At 39.9% G+C, this 16,524-nt stretch overlaps 1 protein-coding gene across 3 annotated transcripts in view; it reads right to left on the bottom strand.

Annotated features, from left to right (window-relative positions):
• Positions 1-16,524, bottom strand: part of LOC126481631 (uncharacterized) — a 259,917-nt gene that overhangs the window by 28,060 nt on the left and 215,333 nt on the right. For 2 of the 3 annotated variants that reach the window (XM_050105528.1, XM_050105530.1), the window contains 2 exons: positions 6,242-6,693; positions 2,191-2,360 (listed from right to left, as the gene is read on the bottom strand). In XM_050105528.1, coding sequence (XP_049961485.1) covers positions 2,191-2,360; positions 6,242-6,693 — 622 coding nt within the window. The remainder of the gene's footprint in view (positions 1-2,190; positions 2,361-6,241; positions 6,694-16,524) is intronic. The other variant, XM_050105529.1, reaches the window with a different exon arrangement.

Raw genomic sequence — 16,524 nt, 5'->3', positions numbered from 1 at the left:
TTACAGTATTTCTTTATTTCCCTACTCTTAGTATGAACCATCTGTCCTCTCTTTTGATCTGAAGATAGAATGCAGGCACTAGATAACAAATACGGCAAGTCACTGAATGTAACGTTGTCCTTCATGAATGGGAAACACAGCAACAAAACAAAACATAACTAGGAAATGTTACATATCAATAAAGAGAAATCACAGCAAAAAATAGAAGACAGCATGTTAAGCTGGCAATGAAGAGAAGTACTAAGACAATATTTTTCTGGCAACTAGTAACAGACCATAGACAGGAGTCGGATGGAAGTGAGCCAGCGGAAGGAGTTTAATCCTGCTCCACACCTTTACCTTTGTTGGCATTCTTCTGTACTACCTAGAGTTCTCTGCAAAGAGTAGATGTGTTCAATATTAGCTACCATGGGTAGTAAAATAAATGTGTAATTATTGGGTAGTAAGCCACAACAACTGGGACTCTGGAGGAACCATACACCCTCCCACTAGCATCTACTACAGTCCTATCACTGGCATCTTCTACCCCATCAACGGCAGGGCCACCGGTGAAAGCAGCCATGTAATCTACAATCTTTGCTGCAACAACTGTAACACATTCTATGTGGGCATGAAAACTAACAAGTGCTCTGACCACATGAGTGGCCACTGCCAAACTGTGGCTAAGAGACAACTGCACCAGCCAGTTGCTGAACATGCCACGCAACACTTATGTGTTTCACTTTAATGACTTTTTCACAGCCTGCACTATGCGGATTCTTCCCACAAGCAGCAGTTTTTCTGTACTGCACATATGGGCTCTCTCCCAACCACATATCCTTTGTTCCCCTAACCCTCCTGGCCTCACCCTTTGCCACTCTGTGTCCTCCAACTGCCTATCCCTTTTCCTGCTCCCAGTCCAGTACACATATGCCTTCATCCTGTTAACGCACCTACATAACCCTTTCCTCTTCTCTACTTCTCTCCTCATGCTTTGTAGGAGTAATATTTATATAGAATACATGTCATCATGTGAATGGTTTATTTCTTATTAGAGAAAAATGGTATGGAGTGTTACATTACATTGTTCAAGTACTTCAAAGCAGGATATTGCATAAATGTGCAGGGAGAGCAATTACAAAGAGTGCTGTATAAAATTAAATGTAAATGTAGTTCATCAATACAAAATGACAGTCAAGGTAGTCAGTTTTCATAGCTGCGTGATAATAAAAACATCAAGCTGAAAGCATTTCATTTTTTCTTTTTTCTGAATAAATAATCACAAGCTTCAGAGACATGTTTTCCTTTATTAAATGTCCTGTAAAATAATATTTTGGGATAATCTTTTGCTATATTATTGAAAAAGTAACTAAAATAGAATTGGGGAGAAGAGGAGTACGTGGCACAACGTGACAGAAAGAAGGGACCGGTTAGTAGGACATGTTCTGAGGCATCAAGGGATCACAAATTTAGCATTGGAGGGCAGCGTGGAGGGTAAAAATTGTAGAGGGAGACCAAGAGATGAATACACTAAGCAGATTCAGAAGGATGTAGGTTGCAGTAAGTACTGGGAGATGAAGAAGCTCGTACAGGATAGGGTAGCATGGAGAGCTGCATCAAACCAGTCTCAGGACTGAAGACCACAACAACAACAACGACAAATAAAATTATGTGAGTGAGTCATAATATACATCTCAGAAGCATCTATGAAAGTAGGTAGAAATACTGGCAATACACCACACAAGTTTTACTTTCTGGGAAACTTGTTGCCTCCCTAGTCAATTATTCATTACAGTTTAAAACAAAAGTGATCTTTCCTTCTAGTATAATATTTGTGAATAACTTCCACATTAGTCAGTAGTGAAGTTAACTGCAACCCAGAAAGGTATAAACAACTTTTCAATGAATCTCTCCAATAATCTTGTGATGGGAATACTACTTGGCAGTCAACAGTGGTGTTTTCTAGTCCAAGATTAAATGTGTTTCTTTGTGGTAGCTCATAAATGAATTCTGTAATAGAAATATCCACAGGTGTGTGTGTGTGTGTGTGTGTGTGTGGGGGGGGGGGGGGGGGGCATGCATGTGTGTCAAAAAGCTGTTGTACAAATGGCATATTCCATGGTATGGTACAGTCTTTGTCCAGAACATGTTCTGGATTGGAACATGATGTTGTTAGCTAAACAATTAACTTTCTAAATAATTTACTCTTACCTGACTAGAGCATGCATCATTTTCTCCAATAAGGTGGTTATAATCAGGATCAGCGAAAAGATCTGTACATGTAGTCTGGCTTTTTGCATAGGAGTCTATCGTCTTACGAAGCTTCTTTCGCTGTTTTAATGTTCTTGGGGCACCAGTAGTCAATATATCATCTATGTCATCTAAAATAAATAAATTTCCTGGTTCAGCAAGATAGTACACCTTGTTAGAACAAAATGAAAAAGTGCTGCTGCTGCTGCCGTTGCTCCTGTTCCTCACACTACTACTACTACTACTACTACTACAGTGTATTACAATAAAGCAATGGAATTCCAGGGACAGACAAATTAAATTCTTGGAAGAATAGAAATTCATTTTAGTTTAAGATTTTATTTGTTTATGGTTTGATTTTTCCATCTTCCTCATCAAAAACCGAGAAAATGGGAAAAAAACCATATTAATTAATCTTGTGATTGTTGTTCTGACATACTGCAACATTTAGCAGAGAGATGGGATCTGGGAGAAGGAATCAAAGAAGTGAGTTAAAATGACAGACTGGTACAATGTGACTTCTGAGAGAGAGAGAGAGAGAGAGAGAGAGAGAGAGAGAGAGAGATATGAAAAATGTAAGGAAAAACCAGTCTTCAAGAGTAAAGAGAAAATAAATATGATTATAAACACAAAAGAAGAATTGCAAAATGACTTCCAGTTAAGTAATCACTCAGGAATATTTTTGAGTGCATATTTGTATAGTCTATTTGTATTAAAAGGAAAGCCGATCTTTGTTTCTCATCCTCAAAACAGACCAGTTCCTCTCATACTGGGGTTGGAGTGACCTGCATTTCTTTCTTTCCCAAGGAAGGAATTAACAATGTTGAAGACCAGTGTGAAAGTTAGATAAGGGTTTGAAAGATTTTCCCACTGACAAGGCAAGTGATGCACCAGGGAATCTAAATAACATGTTCATGGAGAAGATGTGAGTTACATTGTGCTGTTAATTTTTTTCACTGAAATTAGAGTTTGTAACCGTGGTAGTAATAAATAGTTCCTGTGAAAGATGCAATATTTCTCCAACTGGTTTTGGGAGCTCTGCTGCGGCCAACAGAACGACTGACAACATAGTTTTTGATTGTTATTCTACAATATTTAGAGTGAATTTTTTCCAAGAGCTATTTTGCTTGCAGAGAAGTAATGACATGTGATTGGGTGAATTTTGAATTTGTGATAAGAATTTACATTTAAAGAAAGATTACCAGTAGCAGAATAGCACAAAGAGAAATTTTATACTAAGTGACCAAAGGAGACATTACTGACAAAACCAAAAACTACAGGAAGAAATAGTTTGAACATGGAATGCTGCTTTGGAGCTCACAACAGCACATATACCAGCACATCAATTTTGACACATTATAATAGATTAGTTTGTGGTACTTACAGAAAAGAAATGTTACATACATAACTGTTTGAAAGAGAAGAGGAAGGAGAAGGAAGTCTGTTACAAAATCATAAAAATACTGATTTGAAAAAAACCTAGAATAAAGTTTTTGGTATGACCAATAGTTCTCAGTCTAATTGAAAATGACAAACAGAATGGTAAGTCCAAAATGCTCAATATTTTAAAAGAACTCATTTGCCATGAATGTGATGATCACGAAGTTCAAGAGTGGATGGGTGACAATAATGCAGATCCAGGGCACCAAATCATACATGATAGTGAAATTGTAAACCTAATCACCGATGAAGCTGACACTGCCAGCATCTCATCAACCAGTACCCCAAAAAATAAAGATGAAAATATACCAGCTGCTTCTGAGGCATTTACATGTTTAAATACTGTTTTGTGATGGTTTGAAGTTCAAGATGAACATGATGATCACCATCAGATATCTGTGCTGAAGAAACTGCATGACTTAGCTGCTTGTAAGCGGATAGGCTTGCTTAGAGAGACCAAAATTAAGGATCTTTTTAAGTGTTAATTCTAAACATATGCACTACAGATTCAAAATAGATATTTATTACATCTTTTTTGCTTACTAGCCTACACTACAAACATTCTTACTGTACTTACCTTTGTACTAACAAGATAGATTTGTATTGTTATAAATATAAGAAGTTTTTATTGTTAAATTAGTAAATAATAATATACAGTTTGATTATCCAAATGAACTTCTTTTCTGAAAATTCATGTCTCCCAACTAGTTGGGATAACTGATGCTCTACTGCATGTATATGGCTTTTGGAAATTACACAATCTTTTTTGGGTGTAATACCAGACTATAAAACCAGAACTACAGTGTACATTGTTACAGTAATGAATAATATTTCCAGAGTGAATTACTGGCAAAAATGAATGGTAGGCCGTGAACTGAGCCTGGATAACTCAGGTTCTAAGAAAACTGTACCTAAAATGCAAGGGCCCAGGTTCGTGGCCCATTTCAGCAAGAGTAACACATACTAAAAAGAGGACCATGCTTTTAAGATTTATTTTTCATATTTTCTTTAGTTCTTTGAAAGATTTCAAATATGAAACTAATGATGACAGAAAGTATAACTATCCTCCAAAGAAAAAAAATGTGAGGTGAGTTAAGCAATTTCTTCCTATTGAGCTTCCAAAGTTCCTTGGTCACTCAACAAAATTTGTAGCAGAATTACAGCAAAATGTAATGAGGACACACGAAATTACATAATGCAATCATATAGGGTCAGCTATTCCTGATAGCAGCTGTTGCATTCGCTAAGTTACTTTCAAAATAATTCTACAAATTGGCAACAGAAGGCAGCACCAGTCAAGGGGCAGATCACGAGACATCTGTATATTGTCCTCATATGGAATGAATTCGTTTTTGAAGCAATAGGTGACTCGCACACTGAGAAAATTGCATCCCGACCTATACTCGAGCGTGGTCTTTTTAACACAAAGTTGGGACCCGAGCTATGCTCGGGCTTGGTCTCCAAAGTGTTAATAAACCAGTTAATTTCATAGGTACTGACATTATTATTATTATTATTACTATTACTACTCTTTCGACTTGCTTGAAACAATCCTCCAACTGTTAATAACCTATGCTAATCTTTTCAGCTCCATGCACCTATTATATCAAAAATTCTTGATAACTTCTGTCAGAGCCAAGAACTACTCATTCTATTGCTCCTTTCAACATTAAGTTAACTATTCCCAGAGGCCATAGCAAATTACCCATAACCTGGCCTTTCTTGTGTTATGGACTTCCCACAGAGTTCCTTTTCCTTGCCTATTCTGTCTCCTTCCTCTTCATTTGATGCTTCACCTGCCTACTCAAATTTTTGATATAGTTATATACCCGAATCAGAATAATGAAGTGACTGACACCTAGTTGTTCACATGAGAGCTACTATAGCGGCAACTGATCAAAGAATGAGCTCGGTGATGTTTTCTATTTTGCCTGTTTGTTCACCATTGCCATATCGCTCTGCAAACGGCAATTATGGGCACTAACGTAACTGCTGAGATTCAGTTTCAGCAAATGTTTTGCTTCTTTGAGCCAATATACTTTGTACTACAAAAAAGAATGTCTGCAGGCTATTACTGATAGCGAGTATCACAGTTACCATCTTTTGTGGTGAACTTGGTACTACAGGTTAATGGAAAACATAAGAAAGTATCAGTATGGAACTGCAGAGCTGTTGCTGCTGTGCCTATATTGAGTGTGTTGATAATGGAAGACTATCTATATTGCTTTGTTCTGTGCCTAATTGTCCATCACTTTGTTACTCTGATCTGGTATGCAGTACCATGTATATAATGCATCCAGTTTCCTCTTTTTCCAATGTTTTCATAGATCAGGTTTCTTTCACAGCCACAAATAGCTCTGCCCCAGATCTGTTAAGCAAGACATAAAAATTTCTGCTCACTAAATAATCTCATATACCAAAATGGCATTGAGAGGTTTTCAGGTGAGTGTAGTTAGGTGTACAGAAAGAGAGACATAAATGGAGAGGGTGGAGGAAAATGAGTTGGTACCTAAATAAACCTAAGTTGCTTATGTTGTCAATTTACTTGACACGGGGTGTTTTTGTTACTTACCTAATGATAAATTAGGTTTATTTTTTTCACTTTTTTCAGTTTTCCTTGATGAAGTTTCTAAAGCATCTTTGGAGGGAACACCTGGCCCAGTTTTATCAGAAGTCTGCAGATCTGATATTCTTGGCTGTTTGTTGTCATTCTTACAAATTTTCCTTTTAGAGGTATTGTTTAGCATTTTTCCTTGAGTTGCTGCCGCTTCTTTGGTTTCCTCTAATGCTTCTCCTGCCATTTTCATGGGAGACGTAACACCTGGCTCAGTTTTATCAGAAGACTGCAGGTCTGATATTCTTGGCTGTTTGTTGTCATTCTTACAGATTTTCCTTTTAGAGGTATTGTTTAGTATTTTTCCTTGAGTTGCTGCCGCTTCTTTGGTTTCCTCTAATGCTTCTGCTGCCATTTTCATGGGTGACGCAACAGCAGGAGAAGATTTACTTGTTGATATACTTTTCTTTCTGAAACATAGATGTTTATATGTAATGGGAAAGCCTGGTTGGAATATAAAGAAATGAACTAGTCAGCGTATGGAGACAGGTTATGCACAGGAGGTGTTGATAATGGCAATTTATCCAATGCACTTGGATTTTTTTATGTATGTATCCACTAGCTATCTCTTAATATATTGTATGTTACTAATGCATGCAAGGCTGATGCTGCTGGCTGAATATGGAAGTATAAAGTAAAGTGAACTGTTGCCTCCAACTGAATTTCTTCCTGACAAATATAACATAATTTTGATGGTAAAACTGAGAACTGAAATAAGCATTTATATACTTTATTTTGCCTTCATAGTCTTACACAAGCTACACCAGCAATCAACTGAACAGCTAATATCATCCTAGGATCATCAAACAATGATACAGGATTTGTCAATGTAATGCAGTGCAGATCAACAGGCCAAAATATACAACACACAGTATGCACATAAAATGCTTTATGAAGATAGGAGAGGTAGCCTATGGAGACAAGACAGCTTGTCAGCCACTGCCTTGATTAAGGAACCATCCCAGCATTTTCCATAGCAATCCAGGAAAAACATGGAAAACCCAAATCAGGGTGGCCAGACAGAGCAACTCTATTCTCCCAAATATAAGGTCACTATCTCAACAGCTGCACTGTCTTATTCTGTAAATCCTATTGTATAATGTTCCTTGATTTACATACATTGTGTTTCAGGTAACTTGCAAATAAAGCGTAGTTTTGTTCTTCATTGCCACACACACACACACTGAGGACCCCCTTTTGACTCCTGGACTGTTTCCTGTTACACACTATATAAACGTAACTCCACTCTCCACTGCTGCACAAAAAGTGAGTAAATTTCTTTTGTGCCAGTGACACAGCTGATAGTCAGTTTCTGTGCAATGTTTTAAAGAGGACAGGAGAGAAGAGAGAAATTGTGTAGTGAATAATGAGCATAATTCCGTTTGATGGTGTACTTGGACAGACTGTGAGGGCACGCTGATATGTTGCTGCAATGCACTTAAGTTTGAAACGGATTTATTGTCTCTGAAACTATATGTTTGTAGTGTTTTCAGCTTGTGCCAGCACAGAAATTAGTAAAACTAGATTAGAGACTGGCAATCATCAACATACAAACCAACTTCTAAAGAATTTTCATTGTAGTTTTCACATGTGATGCAGATCATGCAGGAGGTAACTTTAACCTTCCGAATATAGCCTGGGATGTTTATGGATTCACTGTATGGGGTACAGACAGTTTTGTGAACATGTTTTCCAAAAACTGTCATAAGCAGCTTGTTAGACAGACCACATGCAATGGAATGGAAATATTTTAGATCTTGTAGTTACAAACAGGCCTGGCATTATCGATGGCATCAGTACAAAGACGGGGATTAGTGACCATAGTGAGTATGGTAACTAAAGTCCATAAATCAATCAAGAAGGATAGGACAGTATATCTGCTAGAAAGAGCAGATAAGTTGTAGTTAGCATCCTACTTAGACAAGGAATTGACGTGTAGTTCCAGTGTGATGGACACAAGAGAAATTATGGGCAAAGTTTAAACGGATTGTAAATTGTGGTCTGGAGAAGTAGATGCCGAGTAAGTGGATTAAGGGTGGAAAAGACCAACCATGATTTAGCAATGAAATCCAGAAAATGCTGAGGAAGCAAAGTCTGTCGCACTCTCCATTCAAAAGAGAATGCACAAATAGACAACAGGCAAAAGTTAGTACTAATTCACACTGCTGTAAAAAGGAGTGATGTGTGAAGAAAACAACAACTACCACTGTCATTCTCAACAAAAGGTCCTGCTGAGAACCTGAGAAAATTCTGGTCCCACAAAAAATTGCTAACCAAGGCTAAGGCTTCTATTCAGCCACTTACTGACCAGTTTGGTGCGGCAGTAGAAGATATCAAACGGAAAGTCAAAGTTTTATATTTCACATTAAAGAAATTGTTCATGCAGGAAAATAGTACAAACATACCATCAACTGACCACTGCACAGACTGCAATATGGAGGACACTGTAACAGGCATCTCTGGCATACAGAAACAACTGAAAGCATTGAAACCAAGTTACCAGGTCTGGATGGAATCCCAATTCAGTTTTACAAAGGGTACTTTACAGCACTGGCCCCTTACTTAGCTTGCATTTGTCTCGAATCTCTTGCCCAGTGCAAAGTCCTCAGTGACTGGAAAAAAAGCACAGGTGGCTTCTATATATAAGAAGGGTAAAAGAACAGACCCACAAAATTTCCTTAAGACAGGAAAAGCTTCTTTCCACAAATCAGCAGATTTTTAAAAAGCACTGTTTGCATGAACTTCAGCTTGCTCTTTTCTCATATGATATTCAGGAAACCATGGCTGAAGGGCAATAGGCAGATTTCACATTCCTCAATTCCCGAAAAGCATTTGAAATGGTGGTCAACTGCAGACTGTTAATGAAGGTACAAGCATACAGAATAGATCCCAGATATGTGAGTAGCTCAAAGACTTCTTAAGTAATGGTACCCTGGATGTTGTTATCGACAGCAAAGTATTCTTCAGTGACAAGGGTGTTAAGGAGTCACCCAGGGAATTGTTGATTGGTTGATTTGGGGGGAGGGAACCAAACAGCACAGTCATTGGTCTCCTGGGAATTATGATAAGACTGCTGTTCTGTACACATAAATGATATGGTGGATAAGATGAGCACAATCTGTGACTGTTTGCTGATGACACTGTGGTGTACTGGAAAGTGTAGTTGTTGAATGACTATGAGTTGCTGTGATGAGTGGCAGCTAGCTCTAAATGTAGAAAAATGTAAGTTAATACAGATGAGTAAGAAAATAAACTGTAATGTTTAAACAGCATTAGTAGAGTGCTGTTTAACACAGTTACATCAATTAAATATCTAGGCATAATGTTGCAAAGTGATATGAAATGGAGCAAGCAAGGAAGGATTGTAGTATGGAAGGCAAATTGTTGACTTTGGTTTATTTTAAAAATTTGGGAAAGTTTGGTTCATCTGTAAAGGTGAGTGCATACAGGACACTTGTGCAACCGACTCTTGAGCACTGCTCAAGCGTTTGATATCCACGGCAGGTCAGATTGGAGGAAGACATAGACGCAATTCAGTGTTGTTACCAGCAGTTTCAAACAATATGCAAGTGTTATGCAGATTTTTCTGGAACCCAAATGGGAATCCCTGGAGCGAACGTGAAGTTCTTTTCAAGAAACACTACTGAAAAAATTTAGAGAACAGCATTTGAAGCTGTCTGCAGAACGATTCTACTGCTGCCAATGTACATCTCAGGCTAGGATCATGAAGCTACGATAAATTATGGCTCATAGGGAGGCAGCAATTTTTCCTTGCTCTATTTGTGAGTGTAACAGGAAAGTAAATGACTATAATTGGGGTCACAAAGGATGGCGGTCAACTTTGAGCCTGTTCTGTGCACCTGTGTCATGGATTCTCTGACAGCAAATGAACAATTTTCAGTTGTGTACGGAGCACTCTGATATGGATGTTGTATGGAATGCGAGCATCACGCATGATCACGTAGCGAGTTACTTAGTAAATTTTTATTGCATTTGTTGCAAATTGTCATGGTTGACGATGGTGGTGCACAACAAATTCTACACAAGCAAGCGATAAACATAATTTGCAGGATACATGCTTTCATCAGGCACAGAGCACATGTATGCATTTACGGTAACTGTCACCTGGAACCAGCAACAGTGCAATCCCCATCCTTGGCTTGTGGAGTATGTACATGTACATGTAGATGAAGCAGCAACATCACAAATGTTAACACATTACTAGCTGAAAAGGATCCACTTTCTTGGTCTTTCTTTCCCATTTGTTTCCAAAACTGGGAAAATGTGTTCAATTACTCACCTCATTTGTATGGCCTCTGACGTATTCAGGATATTTTGTTGATGATGATGAGGAGGTCTCATACTCCATGGAGTGGGGGAGGGATAATGCGGGAGACCTGCACCGCCTACTAGGCAAGGTCCTAGGGGAGGTGATTTGCCATTGCCTTCCTCCGACCGTAATGGGGATGAAAGATGATGATGAAGACGACACAATAACACCCAGTCATCTCAAGGCAGGGAAAATCCCTGACCCCATCTGGAATAGAACCCGGGAGCCCGTGCGCAGGAAGCAAGAACACTACCGCAAGACTACGAGCTGTGGACAGTATATTGTTATAAAATGTATTTCATGCTTTGCTTCTGGGTGCAAAGATGAATAAGTTTTTGTGGTTATCCATCACCCTAACATGCTACATATTTGTGCCCATGTGACTAACATGCTTCTTTTGAATTCACACTGTAACACTAGAAAGTTCTCTCTTGTCTGTATTGATAGTCATACTGTGTGCAAATTTTACTGGAAATTTCAGCCTTTTAAAGCTGAATAGTAAGTTAGTTGAAGTGAGTGGAATTTGTGGTATGAATTCCCGGATGTGTTCTCTGCCATATTTCCGGGGGTCTCTGAGTTCGAAGCCCATATCAAACTCCTCCACTCAGCGGTCCTGAAGATCAAGAAGGCTCGCTCGGTACCATTCGCCTTCCCTGACAAACTACAGCAGGAGCTTTGTTGCCAAGAGGCTGAGGACATCCTGACCCCAGTCCACCATAGTCGTTGTGCAACACCCATTGTGGTCCTTGAGAAGCTGAACGGCTCTCTTCGCGTTTGTGGGGATTTTAAGGCAGCTGTCAAGGATCGGTCTGTTATTGACTCCTATCCCATACCCAAGGTTGATGATGTCCTGTCCAGGTTGGTTGGCGGCAAGGAGTTTGCCAAAACTGACCTGCGGGATGCCTACCTCCAGTTGCCTTTGGACAAGCCATTGAAGACAATCTTGGTAATCAATACCCTTTCTGGGATCTTCTTTTACAACTGCTTCCCGTTTAGGGTCGCCAGTGCTCTGGCCATCTTCCAGCACTATTTGGAGACACTGACAAGAGACATTCTGTGGACGGCGAACTACCTTGATGACATCTTAGTTGCTGTTGCCTCCACCCCAGACTTGGCCCGTAATCTCTGGCGTCTCTTCCATGTTCTTCAAGGTGCCGGCTTACGTTGCAACAAAGAGAAATGTCTTTTTTTTTTTTTTTTTTTTTTTTTTTTTTTTTTTTTTTTTTTTTTTTTTTTTTTTGTGATCTACCTCGGCCATGTTTTGAGTGCTAACGGCATTCGACCGAAGCCCTAGTATGTCGAGGCTATACAGCAGTTCCCATCCCCAAAGGATATCTCCCAGCTCGACTCAGTCCTGGGTCAACTCAATTACTACTGCCATTTTATCCCACATGTCGCAGCTGTGGCGGAACCCCTTCACCGCCTCCTCCGTAAGAATGTTACATGGGAATGGTCGCTGGCTTGTGATAGGGCGTTCTGCTGTCTGAACTCTTCTCTCCTGACACAGGCTTCCCTTGCCCCTTATGACCCCACCAAGCCTCTCACCTTGACCGCCGATGCATGGGGGCCGTCTTGTCTCACATCGTCGACCGAGTGGAGCTCCTGGTGGCCTTCGTCTCCAAAATGCTATTCCCAGCTGAGTGTGACTACAGCCAAATTGGGAAGGAGCCCTTGGCCATCACCTTTGGGTTTAAGAAACTCCACGATTTCATCTAAGGCCGTCACCTCACCTTATACACCAAACACAAGCCTCTGGTCTCGTTTTTCAGTGCTATGTCTGCCATCCCCACGAGGACTGCTCACCGCCTCCAGTACTGGACATTGTTCCTTGTGGAATATTCCTATGACATCTATTTTCTGGTCACAGCTCTCCATGTCAATGCAGATCTTCTCTCTCGTCTCCCACTGGATGCCGCCCACTTCATACATCGTAGTGCCTACTGCATCGGCATCCCACTTCACGTCCAACCAACATGGGATGCCTGCATCACAGGACATATATTCACTCAGAAAACCTACGTTGTCTGTGTTGTCAGCACAAACATTTACCGGTGGCCACAACACAACACAACACCAGGTCTCCACCAACAGCCGCAGGGGACCGCTAACAGCTTCACCAGAGGTCGCAGTTATCCCAGGAACTACTTTGATACGCCAGGCACGTGATTGCAAATAGTTCCAGCAGATACACCCACCAAACGGGCTTTATAGGGTGGCCTACTGCCGGCAAAGGACAGTTCGAGGCACTGCTTGGAAGTATACAGAGCTGCCACCCTGGCAGCCACAGCCATATGCCTCTTCTAGCTGGCCGATCTCTTGCAGATGGACTTGGTATAGTCGATAAGCATCTTGACATTGTAGAATTGTTATTGTGATCCCTCCCCATGAAGAGACTGGTGTTTCTATTATTATTTGCTATTTTATATTTGTGCCGATCCTCAGTTGGGATCGAGTCTGTTGTTTTTTTGGAGATTGTGTTATTATCTCGTTTTGGTGAGTACAATAAATTGTTTTTGGACTTGTGTTTTCTGCATTTCTATTCTGCTAGAGCAGACACTTGAATCATTCTACCAATGGTTTAAATTTTCTTCTTTGTTCCCTGGTTCATATTCTGTATTCACTGGTGTCCTTTTTTTTTTTTTTTTTTTTTTTTTTTTTTTTTTTTTTTGCTCAAACTGTCCACTCACACAATGATTCCTTCTTTTTTTTTACACAACACGATTTTTGAAAAGTTGTTCCTTGTCTTTACTACACTGGTTATGATGATTATGCCAGACAAGGGATTAATGCGATTTTTGGATTTTTGGTATTCCCAAGTTGTAAACATTCATTCATTGTGGTCCGTATATCCCATCAAGATGAAAGAGGCTGAAGGATATGGGACAAGTCAAGTTATGTATTAACAGATATGATAAATCATCTGATAATTCTACACTGCTGAACAGTAAAGGTGTTGGTGTCTGTTGATATAGAAACATAACCTGGAAGTATAAACAATTTTAAAACATGGTAAACACTAGCTCAGATATAAGTGCATATGTAACATGTTTGTATGCTGCAAGTACAAGTATATTACTTAGCAATAAGCTTGTAACCGAACACGGGATGCTGTCTTATTCTGCAAAAACTAATAACAGTGCAATATGTAGCACAATTAATGTACCATGTGAAGTTCTTCAGAAGACTTCTCGCAGAGAGAGGAGAATGAAAGTGCAGCTGTACATTTACATTCTACAAGGCACTGTCCCCCCCCCCCATGAACCATGGACCTTGCCGTTGGTGGGGAGGCTTGTGTGCCTCAGCGATACAGATAGCCGTACCGTAGGTGCAACCACAACGGAGGGGTATCTGTTGAGAGGCCAGACAAACGTGTGGTTCCTGAAGAGGGGCAGCAGCCTTTTCAGTAGTTGCAAGGGCAACAGTCTGGATGATTGACTGATCTGGCCTTGTAACAATAACCAAAACGGCCTTGCTGTGCTGGTACTGCGAACGGCTGAAAGCAAGGGGAAACTACAGCCGTAATTTTTCCCGAGGGCATGCAGCTTTACTGTATGATCCCCCATTCGGATCTCCGGGCGGGGACTACTCAAGAGGATGTCGTTATCAGGAGAAAGAAAACTGGCGTTCTACGGATCGGAGTGTGGAATATCAGATCCCTTAATCGGGCAGGTAGGTTAGAAAATTTAAAAAGGGAAATGGATAGGTTGAAGTTAGATATAGTGGGAATTAGTGAAGTTCGGTGGCAGGAGGAACAAGACTTCTGGTCAGGTGACTACAGGGTTATAAACACAAAATCAAATAGGGGTAATGCAGGAGTAGGTTTAATAATGAATAGGAAAATAGGAATGCGGGTAAGCTACTACAAACAGCATAGTGAACGCATTATTGTGGCCAAGATAGATACGAAGCCCACGCCTACTACAGTAGTACAAGTTTATATGACAACTAGCTCTGCAGATGATGAAGAAATTGAAGAAATGTATGATGAAATAAAAGAAATTATTCAGATTGTGAAGGGAGACGAAAATTTAATAGTCATGGGTGACTGGAATTCAAGTGTAGGAAAAAGGAGAGAAGGAAACATAGTAGGTGAATATGGATTGGGGGACAGAAATGAAAGAAGAGGCCGCCTGGTCGAATTTTGCACAGAGCACAACATAATCATAACTAACACTTGGTTTAAGAATCATGAAAGAAGGTTGTATACATGGAAGAACCCTGGAGATACTAAAAGGTATCAGATAGATTATATAATGGTAAGACAGAGATTTAGGAACCAGGTTTTAAATTGTAAGACATTTCCAGGGGCAGATGTGGACTCTGACCACAATCTATTGGTTATGACCTGTAGATTAAAACTGAAGAAACTGCAAAAAGGTGGGAATTTAAGGAGATGGGACCTGGATAAACTAAAAGAACCAGAGGTTGTACAGAGATTCAGGGAGAGCATAAGGGAGCAATTGACAGGAATGGGGGAAATAAATACAGTAGAAGAAGAATGGGTAGCTTTGAGGGATGAAGTAGTGAAGGCAGCAGAGGATCAAGTAGGTAAAAAGACGAGGGCTAGTAGAAATCCTTGGGTAACAGAAGAAATATTGAATTTAATTGATGAAAGGAGAAAATATAAAAATGCAGTAAGTGAAACAGGCAAAAAGGAATACAAACGTCTCAAAAATGAGATCGACAGGAAGTGCAAAATGGCTAAGCAGGGATGGCTAGAGGACAAATGTAAGGATGTAGAGGCCTATCTCACTAGGGGTAAGATAGATACCGCATACAGGAAAATTAAAGAGACCTTTGGAGATAAGAGAACGACTTGTATGAATATCAAGAGCTCAGATGGAAACCCAGTTCTAAGCAAAGAAAGGAAAGCAGAAAGGTGGAAGGAGTATATAGAGGGTCTATACAAGGGCGATGTACTTGAGGACAATATTATGGAAATGGAAGAGGATGTAGATGAAGATGAAATGGGAGATATGATACTGCGTGAAGAGTTTGACAGAGCACTGAAAGACCTGAGTCGAAACAAGGCACCCGGAGTAGACAATATTCCATTGGAACTACTGACGGCCGTGGGAGAGCCAGTCCTGACAAAACTCTACCATCTGGTGAGCAAGATGTATGAAACAGGCGAAATACCCTTAGACTTCAAGAAGAATATAATAATTCCAATCCCAAAGAAAGCAGGTGTTGACAGATGTGAAAATTACCGAACTATCAGCTTAATAAGTCACAGCTGCAAAATACTAACACGAATTCTTTACAGACGAATGGAAAAACTAGTAGAAGCCAACCTCGGGGAAGATCAGTTTGGATTCCGTAAAAACACTGGAACACGTGAGGCAATACTGACCTTACGACTTATCTTAGAAGAAAGATTAAGGAAAGGCAAACCTACGTTTCTAGCATTTGTAGACTTAGAGAATGCTTTTGACAATGTTGACTGGAATACTCTCTTTCAAATTCTAAAGGTGGCAGGGGTAAAATACAGGGAGCGAAAGGCTCTTTACAATTTGTACAGATACCAGATGGCAGTTATAAGAGTCGAAGAACATGAAAGGGAAGCAGTGGTTGGGAAGGGAGTAAGACAGGGTTGTAGCCTCTCCCCGATGTTGTTCAATCTGTATATTGAGCAAGCAGTAAAGGAAACAAAAGAAAAATTCGGAGTAGGTATTAAAATCCATGGAGAAGAAATAAAAACTTTGAGGTTCGCTGATGACATTGTAATTCTGTCAGAGACAGCAAAGGACTTGGAAGAGCAGCTGAATGGAATGGACAGTGTCTTGAAAGGAGGATATAAGATGAACATCAACAAAAGCAAAACAAGGATAATGGAATGTAGTCTAATTAAGTCGGGTGATGCTGAGGGCATTAGAGTAGGAAATGAGGCACTTAAAGTAGTAAAGGAGTT

Source organism: Schistocerca serialis, chromosome 5, assembly GCF_023864345.2.
Source record: "Schistocerca serialis cubense isolate TAMUIC-IGC-003099 chromosome 5, iqSchSeri2.2, whole genome shotgun sequence".
Taxonomy (NCBI): domain Eukaryota; kingdom Metazoa; phylum Arthropoda; class Insecta; order Orthoptera; family Acrididae; genus Schistocerca; species Schistocerca serialis.
Note: the sequence above shows the minus strand (reverse complement) of the source record. Positions and strands in the feature narration are given on the sequence as shown.